A 12,100-nucleotide genomic window follows, 5' to 3' on the forward strand; every position below is an offset into this window, starting at 1 on the left:
TATGTGCTTATTCTCTTTAACTTATTCTTCGGGAAAGAGAAACAGAGCTTTCTATTATGGTTCTCTTATATTCTGGAAGATGGAGAAGTAGGGAGAATAGTATCTCTTTTCCCCTGTGGTCATTCACCAACTCTTCTGGTAGACAGAATGACTGTCTTTTTCTTTCCTGCTATTTTTTTTGTCCTATTTTTAGGATTTGGAAAGTCTCTTTGGCTTAGGAAGGGTATTGATCCTCATCCTCTTTTAAAAAATAGTTATGTCATATAGTTAAGATTATTGTTTTAATAGTGTAGACCTGTGAATTCATCAGGGTAAGGGAACTCAATGCCAAAATTGGTTCTACTATTGTGATGTTGTCTATATAATTTATAATCTTAGCTTATTACTTGATACATTCATTAAGGGTTTGAGCAGACTAGGGTCACCTGACATATATGTCAGAGGAAAGAACTCAAGTCTTATTTTATTCCTCTAATTCCAACCTTCCATTTACTATTCATGCTATATTTGTCTAGGATTATTGTGAAGAATTCTATTTTTATTATTTTCATAAATTTACATGTGGGTAACTAAGCTAGTAATCTCCTTAATAGGCCAACTATTTCATAGGTCTGCATTTATTCTAGAGCAAGAGTATGTCATTATTTTGTGGGTTTAACCTTCCAGGCATTCTGATGTCTGATGCTTAAAAGGCCTGTAGAGTACTGGCCCTTAATGTTTTGGGGATATAGTAGGCTCAGGAAGAGTAAAGGTATCCCAATTCTTACCTGGCCTTAAGTCACATAATGCTCCATTCTAGTAAAGTGTTCTCTGGGGAAAAGGTGCCCCTTGTTGTTCTTACTTCTCTCTCCCTGTTCATTCTCCCATATTGAAAAAGTAGCTTCCCCAAGAAATCACCTGCTGGGAATTCAGGTCTCACTAAGAGGACAAACCCATTGCCACCAAATCCATCTTTTCTGATATGAAGTCTCAGAACATATTATGGAAGGGCTGCTAATCAAGTGGGATGCTACTTATGGTTGGACCTGCCTGCAAATATAGATTTTTCTTTTATGTTCCTTCCTGATTTTGCTCACAGAACATTCTGTGATATTAATGAACATCTTGTGCACCAAAGGTCCAATTTTTGCCTCATTCCTTATTCTTCTGGAATCGTTCAGAGAAGGGTATGTGAGAGGGTCAGGGAGGTTCACTGCCCAAATGTTCCAATGGAAGGGCCTGGTAGAACCAGATGTGAAATGGACCTCCCCGGAGTGAAGAATATGCAATTGAGGAGAGCCCAGCACATATTTGAGGCTAGAGTTTTTCTTAAGTAGCTTTAGGTTTGCCATGATGTGATATTTCACATCCAAGTCAAAAAGTCTGTTGGGATTACATGTCAAAACATGCATGCTATCATTTCTGCTTTTAAAAGACCATCTTTGAAGTAGAAAGCAGCCCTCACTGGGCTAATAAGTCCCAGCATAAGGAACTGGGCACTGCTTACTGTAGGTAGTGTGTGTTCTTTTAGAAAGAAAATTCCAAATATTTAAATTCAGGTATCTTGTGAAACTCCAGCCAGAGTCCAAATATTTGTTTAAGTCTTTATAACAAAAGATTCAAGGTGTGTTATATATCTTCATCAGTTTACATCAATTTTATTTCCATGATGGGAAATGTCCAGAGAGATATAGTTTGTTATCAATAGTTTGTTATTTGGTCAATACAACTGTGTCTGATTCTTTGTGACCCCATTTGGAGAATTCTTGGTAAAGATACTGGAATGGTTTGCCATTTGCTTCTCCAGCTCATTTTACAGATGAGAAAACTGAGGCAAACTGGATTAAGTGTGTCCCATATCTATTAAGTATCTGAACCTGGATCAGCAGTAAATAAATCCAAAAGGACAGATTAAGACATTCCTACAAATGGAAGGTTGCTATCAATAAAAATTAAAAACCCCTAAAAAATGAACTTAAATAAAAAAGAACCCTGTTTTGAAATCCACCAAGACTTGAGACACATGAAAAGAAAAGTTTATTAGTCATAACTGGGCCAAAATACAAATATGTTCTCTTTAGAAGAATCCAAAAATCTTTATGCTCTAGGTCCGGCAGGAACATAAAACCTTGCTTGAGAAATTTTAAAGCAATCTTCTAATTAATCACAGAATTTTACAGCCTCTCACAGGCTATAAGTTAAACTTTAACAAGGCAGGTCCAAAGGAAGTCCTGGTGCACTGAGCTTGGTGGGTCAACCAAATCAGATCTCTGTGTCAAACAGCTGCCAGAGACATAATGGGCCATGAATCTAGCGGGTGGCAGTTTAATTCTTACCCTCACGAAGGGGCAGAAGGTAAGACATGCAAATAGCCTCCAAACTGATGGAAAAGCAATCTGCAAATAAAAGACTTCTAAAGGGTTTGAAAAAATGCATGGTAGGTAATGTGGTATTGTGAAAAGAGCTTTGGAGTCATGGGACCTTGATTCAAATCTCATTTCAGACAATTAAGATTTGATTTGACCACAGGCAAGTAACTTAACATTCCTGGATCTTAGTTTCCTTATCTATAAAATGAAAAGACTGGATCAACTGCACATCAAGGTTTCTTAAAAATGCATTTATGATTATATGTACATTTTTCCATTGTGATCTTTGTGAAACTAATCCTATGTGTTCATTATGTGATCTTTTATTGCATATTCTCCTACTCAGGAATTTTCTTTAAGAGAAGTGACTCAAGAACTATAAAACCTATTCCTAGTTCATTTTAAAAAGTTAACAGTAAAAAGTTTCAATGATTTTAAACATCCTGAAGTACTTTTTAAAAATTAATTTTCCTTTCTTTAACCCTTAATTGAACCCTGAAAGAAAATAACATCTAATGAGAAATGAGACTAGAGCAGGATAAGTAGCTAGGATACACAACATATTATATGTAAAACATTATATTATAAAATACATATTATCAAATATTATAATATATATGTAAAATATATGCCCCTACATGCACATACAAATACATACATACATATATATTTCACCAATGGGAAACTGAAAACTAATTGCCACAAGCCATCATTTGACTATTTTAAACAAAGATGGAAATGAATGTCCATTCATGGCACTTGTTCTTGCCTTGTGGCATTCTAAAATAAGAATATGGGAAGAAATCCCTTTTTTGTCAAAGATTAACCTGGGGAATATGATTCTGACATAGTTGCCTTATTTTTCATTTTTCTAAAACTCAATAAATAACTTTTCCAGTAAACATTGTCACCCACCTCATAATACAGGGGTATTTCTATAGAATGTTTCTTTCCTTTTGAAGGTTGGGATAGAAGAGGTCCTTTGATCTGTAAGACAAGTAGAAATATTTAGAATGAACAGGAAGTATGGACTAAAAGAAAGAATTTCTCATTATAATCAGAGACTTGGACAACTGACTACAACCTAACCCTTTTGGGATCTCCCAATGGCCTAAGCAATTTAGAGAAGGAAACTGATTTTGGGATATATGTTTGGCCTAGCATTGTCCTGAGAGATTGTGTGAATTCCTGAATGAAGACGTTATAAAGAGGATGGCAGTGATTTACTGTGGGGCATGGGGATTTTAGGCAGAATATGGAAGTATCTTCTAGGTGAGCCAGAGGAAGAGAAGCCAGAAGGCCCTCTCATTAATGAGCATAACCTCAGGCTCAAAAAAAATTGAAAAATAAGAAAAAAACAAAACCTCAGCTATTGTCCAGAATATGCTGGAAGCCCATTGAACACTATGAAGAATTCATATACTAGTATATGAGATGGGGGAGGTGATCTCCCTTCTCAAGTTTAGTAATTTGTAGTCACAAATGATGGGGTTTTAATGTGTTAACAAGGTGTCACATGCTGTGATCCCTTTATGAGATGAGAACACCTCTCTGAGTCCAGAAAGGAACAAATGATTCACTGAGCAAAGAAATTAGCTACACCCTTGGGGACTTTAAATAGCTAAACCCTGGATGAATTTCAACAGTGTAAAAGTGGCAGAGATTATAAGCCATGAATTGCCTGTCCTTTTCTCACAATCCTCCAACCCCATTTGCCATGTAACTTTGAAGGGCAGCTTCTGATAGGACTAATAAGTTTGTAGGTCTGGAAGGTCTGGAGTTTCTTCTTTTGCTTGACTCAATTCTTGACTTATTAAAACAATCCATACAGTTAGAAATGACAGAATTAAGACTACTGAGAGAAACTACTAGACCAATGAATTTCCTAAACTTTGCTTCTCCCTTCTGTTTTATTATTAAATCCAATGGGAAACATGGTTCATTATTTAATGTTTTTCTGTTTGCTTTAAATTTTGCTGACAGTTTATTTCTATTTTTAATGATGGTTTTCTACTTAGAAATCCTTTTTAATTGTGCCTTGAGTTGGTATTTTTGTAATGGAGTGTGATATGTGAGGAGGTTGGATTTGTGGATAACTGATTACATCATATTCAACTGTCTGGGAAATCTCATTTCCAATCCAGTGATCAAAAGAATCACCTAGAAGCTTTGGATTTTTTTTAAAACTTCCTGACTTTACAGGAAGAGAAGCCAGATGGAGCTGGATCCCTTATGTTAGATGAAAACCCTCATGAGTTAATCTTATTATCTTCAAGGAGATATGTCACTCTTCACCAGGGATTTGGGGGTTTTCTTCATTCCTTGAAGTGTAAGAAGGGGAAGGGAAATGGAGTCAGTGAAAAGTGTGCTGAGTTTGGGATCAGGAAGACCTGAGTTTAAAACTAGTCTTAGATACTTATTAGATGTATGAGGCTAGGCAAGTCACTTATCCTGTTTCCTCAATTTCCTCATCTGTAAAATAACAGCACCTGCTTCAGAGTTGTTATGAGGCTCAAATGTGATAATAATTATAAAGGCAACTGACATAGTTCTATGCACAAAGTGCTGCATGAATGTTAGCTATTATTACTATTACTGTTGTTATATTAAATTCATAAACCATAATTTATCTGGCTATTCAACAATGAATGAGCACCCACTCTATTTTCAGTTCTTTGATACAAGTACTGCTAAAATGTATTGGTATTTATGGGTCTTCCTTTTTTCTTGAACTTGTATACCTACAGTCTGCCCTCCCCACCCCCGATTTGACACAAATCATGGGTCTCCAGTCTTGCAATTGTATTATTGAGGGCCCTTATACCTATGCAGAAACCTGAAAATGCAAAAGGTATGTATCTTTAATAAAGAAAACTGTTGCTTTTGGTATCTTCCAGAATGCTCCAAGTGTATCAAACAGTCTGTCAGCAGATTCCAGGGTTAAGAAGTCCAGCTGTTACCAGTGATAGCAACCCTTTTTCCTTGTCATATACAGAACTTTTTGACATCCTGCCTTGCCCTACCATGTGAGCTGGAGTCTATTCCTTTCAAAGGCATGATAGCCAGAATTAACCAAATTTATAAAAATTCTAGACCGAGACTATCTTGCTCTCTATTTTTGGCACTGTCCAGAGGATGAAAATCTCTGACCATAAATTAATCTGGGTAGGGTGGGGAAGAATGGTATTTTGGTCCAGAAAACTATGTTCAGGCTTTTGTTCTGTTACAAAGTCCTTTCAATTCTAGGCACTGGTGGTAGAATCTCTGAACCTGGGGACCTAAGCCATAGTGACCTTAGATGCAGAATTAGAGATTGAGGTAATGTTAAGGGGAATTACTTCCCATAGCTTTTAGAAGAGGTATCGGTATATTCTTTATTTTAGCTATTTTTTTTGCAAGACAATGGGGTTAAGAGGCCTGCCCAAAGCCACACAGCTAGGTAATTATTAAGTATCTGAGGCCGAATTTGAACTCAGGTACTCCTGACTCCAGGGCTGGTGCCCTGTCCACTGAGCCATCTAGCTGCCCCGGTATATTTGTTCTTGTTGTACCTGAGAAGTAAATATTCCTTTGTAAAAGCTAATGTGATTTAAGTAGTTAGGATGTTAGAGACTCCTAAAATTGGACAAAACAATTGGTAGATACTAATCCAGTAACAGAGCAACTAAGGAACCCCAGTGGTTTTCCTAGACTGTAGGGGCTAGGGCAGTCTTTGTTGCAGTACAATGGTGATTTAGGTGCATTTTCAACAAAAGGTAGCCACATGCCTTAAAACAAAAATAAGCCATATGAATAATAATAATAACCCTTCTTTCCAGACTGTATATACTACAACAAAATTCTGTTCTCTCCAATAATTGTCATTTTCTTCCTCCCCTCCCCCTTTTCACAAATTTGATGAATGTGAGGTAGGAACTCAGAGTTGTTTTAATTTACATTTCTCATTTGATTATGATTTGAAGCACTTTGTAATATGACTGTTGATAGATTACTATTCTTCTTTCAAAACTTGTTCATATTCTTTGACTAACTTTAGGAGAATAGTATGGGAATTTCTTAATTAGATGAAAACAAAATCATCCATTTTATATTTTGTGATTCCCTAATATTCCTTATTTTATCAACAGGGGAAGCTAGGTGGTGTAGTGTATAGAGCACTGGCCTTGGAGTCAGGAGGACAGGAGTTCCTATCTGACCTCAGATACTTGACTCCTACTAACTATGTGACCTTGGGCAAGTCACTTAACCCTGCTTGTCTTGCATCCAGGGTCATCTCCAATCATCCTGATCCCTATCTAGCCACTGGACCTACATATTCTGGAGGAGAAAGTGAAGTTGGTAACTAAGCACAGCACCCTCCCTCCCCATCCCAACTCAAATTGAATTCATGTGATTGCCATGGCATCACTTCCATGATGTTGTAATTAATCTTTTTCGAAAATGAAGGACAAACCTTATTTTATCAAAAAGCAGTTCATCTATCCATAGTTGTGAAAGTTATTCTCTTCTATCATATAATTTATTTATGATATGCCTTTTTATATCCAGGATATATATCTATTTGGAACTTATTGGGAGTATATTATTTGTCTGAATTTAATTACTTTTAGACTACTTCCAAGATTTCCCTTAAGTTTTTGTTTAATAGTGAGTATTCAGAACTTACCTCTTTGAAGTTTTAAAATTTGATTCTATTTTTTGGTCATGGTTTTTGATGGATTGATTTTCTAATTACTTTTTTGGTCACAATTTATTGATTTGATTTTGCATTCTTTTATTGATGAAAGTGTTTAGAAATAAATATTTTTCCCCTAAAGACTATTTTGATTTTATCAAAAAAAGTTATGGTTTGTTATCTGATTGTTGTACTTTTCCTTAATGAAATTACCTATTATTTCTTTGATTTGTTCTTTGATTCAGCTATATATATTATTTAGTATTAAAGTACTAGGTTTCTATAAGGTTTTTATGGATCTTTTTATTGAATTATTTCATATTATAATGTAAGCAATTGAGTTCTGAGATAATTTTTTAAAAAATTTATTTGGCTCCTCCAATGTTTAACATAGTGTCTATCTCAAGGCACTTAATAAATTTTATGGACTGACCATAAAGGGTGTACTTAATATTTGCTTTTTTGTTTTTGCTTATAGTCAACTTTTTTTTAGTATTTTATTTTTCCCCAGTTGCATATAGTCAATTTTTAATTAATGTGTCATATAAAGTTAAGAAAAATGTTTAATCCTTTCTAGTTTCATTTAGTAATCACAGACATAAAATTATTGCTTACTTTTTAAAAATTCTATTCAGGTCTTTAATTTCCTTTTTGATTTTTCTCCCTCAGATTTGTATAGCTTTAAAAGGAACACAGAGATCCCCAACCCATATGGTTTATCATTTATACTTTGATTACCTTTTCTTGTCACTATCAGATGCAACACCATTTGGTTTATATAAAGTAGTGATATTATTTCATTATTTTTAGTGCCCCAAAGCATAGCCTATTTCTTTTAGCTACAGCTATATTTACTTTCAATTTGTATGAAACTATGATTTCTGTCTCTGCTTTTTTGAATTCATTTAAAGAATAATTTCTGCAATATTCCTTCATTTCTTAATCTGCATGACTATTTACGGATTCTATTCTCGAAATCATTTTGCTCTTTTTAATTTTGTGGGTGAATTCATGCCATTCACATTCATGCTTCTGATGTTTGAATGTGTATCTCCTTTCATCATAAATTCTTTTACTTTTACTTCTTTCTTATATATGTCACTTTTTAAAAAAGAGAGAGAAAAAGAAGACATCTGCTAAACATTTCTAGTTTATAACTGAAATACTCTTATTTCTAATTATATGTACCATTTCCTTTCACGAAAGTGATATTGTGAATTCTGGTTCTTATTCCTTTCTATTTAGCCCTTTTTTTTTGTTTTTTAGTTTTTCGCAAGGCAATGGGGTTAAGTGGCTTGCTTAAGGCCACACGGCTAGGTAATTATTAAGTGTCTGAGGCTGGATTTGAACTCAGGTACTCCTGACTCCAAGGCCGGTGCTCTATCCACTGTGCCACCTAGCCGCCCCTTAGCCCTTCTTTTTGTTAAATTTTCTAGTATCAAATTTTGTTTTGTGACTATTTCTTATCTACCTTTATATTCTCCTTGCCCCATTTTTATTTATCTATCCCTGTCAAATTTAATGTACTTCTTTACCAAGTCATTTCTGTGTGTATATGTTCATGTGTGTTTTTTAACCTTTCATTGTTCAGTTCAGATAAAAGTCTTAAGAGATGCCCACTATGCTTACCTTTTCTCCAAGTTACATGTTTTTCCATGCACCAAAATTTATGTAAAATAGTAATTTCCTTTTTCTTTTCTAATATATTCCATTACCCTCCCATTATTTTTGCTAAAATTAAAAAAAAATTATGCCCAGATCACAAATGCATCATATTTAATTTCTTTGGTAATCCTTGAATAATTTGAATTTTGAAAGGACACTTGTCTATCTCTTATTAGAATATAAGTGCTTTATCATTGTTTAGTGGTTTCCAGTTTATTGAATGTATTTACTCTTTTTATGTTTATTGTGGTTCCAGTGTTTACAGTTAAATGTTTCTTGTCTTGTTGAATGCTTAAAATTCCTCTATTCTAATAAATACATAATCTCATCCTATAAGATTTATGCAGATTTTTAGGACAAGTTATTTTTAGCTATAAGTTTTTAATGTTTTCTTAGTTTTTTCCTATTTGATTTATTTGACTTTCAGCTCTCTTTAAAGATTAACAATCTTGCCAGTCTTTTCAAAGAACCACCTTTTAGTTTTGTTTCTAAGGTCTATAAAATCTGACTTTTAATTTATTTGTTTCTCTTCTAATTTTCAAAATTTCTTCTTTTGTATTTATTTTGGATTTACTTATTTAATTTTTATTGTTAAAAATGGAAATTCACACTATTAATCTTCCCTTTTCTATTTTGCTAATGTAATATTTTTTGTGTGTGCATTTAGGTATCTTTATATGTGCATATACATATATATGTGTGTGTGTGTGTGTGTGTGTGTGTGTGTGTGTATACTCTATCATCTATCTATATATCTAAGAACTGCTTTAACTACATCCTAGAAATGCTGATATTTGTCTCATTATCACTGTTTTCCACATAATAATTGATTATTATTTTTAACTAAATCATTATTTAGAATTTTATTATGTTTTCCATTTAGGTAGATGTTTTTATGTTCTCTGAATTATTATATTTTATTTTGATGTGTTTTTTTAAATGATATGATCAGTATTTTTGAATTTTTACATTTCAAAGACATGTAAAAATGTGTGTATACCTATATTGTATTCTTTAAAGTACCTTTGAAACATCCATTCAGTGTCCTATTTTTTTAAATCTCTTAGTCCTCCAACAATTTTTTCATCTATTTTTCCCTTTCATTCTGCTAGATTTGAACAATAACGAAAGTTGTATTTTAGTCTCCTGTAATTCTTCTAGAGTATGTGTTTGTTTGTTTGTTTTTCCAGTTCAGTTAATTTGTCTTTTATTAATTTAGAGACTATGACATTTGGGACATAAGTATGATATTGCTATTGTTTTCTTTCTCTCTCCCCCCATGATTCCTTCCATTATTATGTAATTTCCCTTTTTTATCTTTATATTTGAATTTTTGTATTTCCTTTGATAACATGATTGCAACTCCTGCTTTTTTGGACTCCTCTAATGCATGGTAAATTTTGTTCTGGTCTCTCATTTTCATTCCATACATCTCTTTGTTTTTTTAGTTGCTTATCTTGTAAACAACAAATTGTGAAAAAAATTTAATTCAATCTGGCATTTTTTTGCTTATTGAATAATCAATAATATTTAAAGTTATGAGAGTTAGGTTTATGTTTTCCATCTGGTGTGTCTCTTAATTATTTTTTCAAATTAGGAATCTTTTATTTTCCCCTTTGTCTTTTAATTTAATGCCCTGCCCTAACAATTAATTTTGTTAAAGAAAATTCTATCCTCATAGATTCTTTATGCCCTCAACACTCTTTTATTTCCCTTTGTCAACACTTTCTTTAGTTTTTCCTCTTTTATTTAATTTACCTTCCCTTTCCTCTTTTTCCTCTTCTCAGCTAAGTAACTAATTCAACATCTTTCCTTCCCCTTTCCCCCTCCCTCCAACTTTTTAAGTTGTCTATTTTTCCTGCAAATTTCTATAAGAATGATTTCTTCAACTTGCTTTCTTCATCTATTTTCTTTATAATTGGCCAGTTCTTAACTTTTCCTTTTTTAATTCATGGTTTGTAAATTTATTTATTTTTTCTTTGATTTTTTTTTTGAGTTCCTCATGGAGTTGTAGCTTATAAGTACCAAGTTTAAGTTTTCTCTTTTGGACAATTTCTATGTTACTGATTTTATAAATCTTGTACTTTTTATCTCTTGAGTTTCATTCTTTTTTTGTTGCTGGTGCCAGATTTGAACTCAGGAAGATGAGTCTTCCTAACTTGAGACTGGATATTCTATCCATTTTACCACCTAGCTATCAATTAGTGAAGGAATAATGGAGATAGCAGTATTGCTCCATGGCAGAATTTTTTTTTGGTTCTCAAATCATGCATTTCAAATATATTCCCCTTTTTTCTTTTTTAAATAGGATTTTGCTAGGCAATGGGGTTAAGTGGCTTGCCCAAGGCCACACAGCTGGATTTGAACTCAGGTACACCTGAATCCATGGCTAGTGCTCTATCCACTGTGATACCTAGTTGCCCCTTATACCCCCTGTGCTTAGCACAGAACCATATAGTAAAGACTTAATAAGTGTTTACTGATTGATTCCTAATGGTAATTCTCTTTTTCAATGTTCATGTTATTTCTTCTCTGGGTCAATGTCCTCCTAATCTTGTACGGCCAGCTGCCCCAAGAATTTTGTTTTCTATTTTCCTGAAGCAAGATTTTATCCATGGAAACATAGCAGTCAAAGCAACTGTTCTCACTGTGTACCAGGTCCTTGTAGATTGGTCACATTATAAGGTTTCTATCTAACATAAAGTATATGTCTTCCCTCATGGGGGCTTTCTTTAGTGGAACAATCTATTTTCATTTATTTGAAACTTCTCCCATTCTCCTCTGGCCTCTCTCTTTTTGCTGAGAAGTTATAGTAGTTAACTTTCTTTTGTTGCTCACCTTTGCCTAGGTTAGAGTATATCACATATTCCCTTCTATTCACTGTCTTCCCTCTTCACCATTGCACTAAGATTCTGCAGTTTAATCCCATGAACTGCATTGATTCAACTATAACAGAAAGTTGTAAAGTTCAGTCCATGTTTAAACCTACTTCCACTTCTCCAATTTCTTTTACTTCTAATTTCTTCATTGCCTCTTTATGTATTTTGAAATATATTTCTTAATAATATCTTTGAACACAAAAGTGTCTTTTTCTTTCTATTTTTTTCCTTGAATAGTCTCTAGTGATAGGATAATTTATTTTAATTATTCTTTCCTGGGTAGCTGTTTTTATTTACCTCCTACTATTAATGTTTGGGTTGTTTTCCAAATCAAATAAACTCTTTTTTCTTCATCTTTTGTCATTGATGATTAGGGTCAAGTTTGCAGGTCATGTCATATTGAGTTGGAAGATATTTTTTGTTTCTAGTGGGTATAGGTGGATGAATATTATATTATTCTATTTTCCTTTCTTTCATATTAGAAAAATCTTATGACCAATTGCAGAATCTTTTGGGTCTTTTTGGGATGGCTA

General features: G+C 33.5%; 1 protein-coding gene across 3 annotated transcripts in view; it reads right to left on the bottom strand.

Moving 5' to 3' along the window:
- The window catches only part of SPAG17 (sperm associated antigen 17), a 248,143-nt gene that overhangs the window by 200,938 nt on the left and 35,105 nt on the right, over positions 1–12,100 (bottom strand). For all 3 annotated transcript variants that reach the window (XM_074188555.1, XM_074188556.1, XM_074188557.1), the window contains exon 3: positions 3,264–3,335. In XM_074188555.1, coding sequence (XP_074044656.1) covers positions 3,264–3,335 — 72 coding nt within the window. The remainder of the gene's footprint in view (positions 1–3,263; positions 3,336–12,100) is intronic.

This window comes from Macrotis lagotis, chromosome 5 (genome assembly GCF_037893015.1).
Source record: "Macrotis lagotis isolate mMagLag1 chromosome 5, bilby.v1.9.chrom.fasta, whole genome shotgun sequence".
Taxonomy (NCBI): domain Eukaryota; kingdom Metazoa; phylum Chordata; class Mammalia; order Peramelemorphia; family Peramelidae; genus Macrotis; species Macrotis lagotis.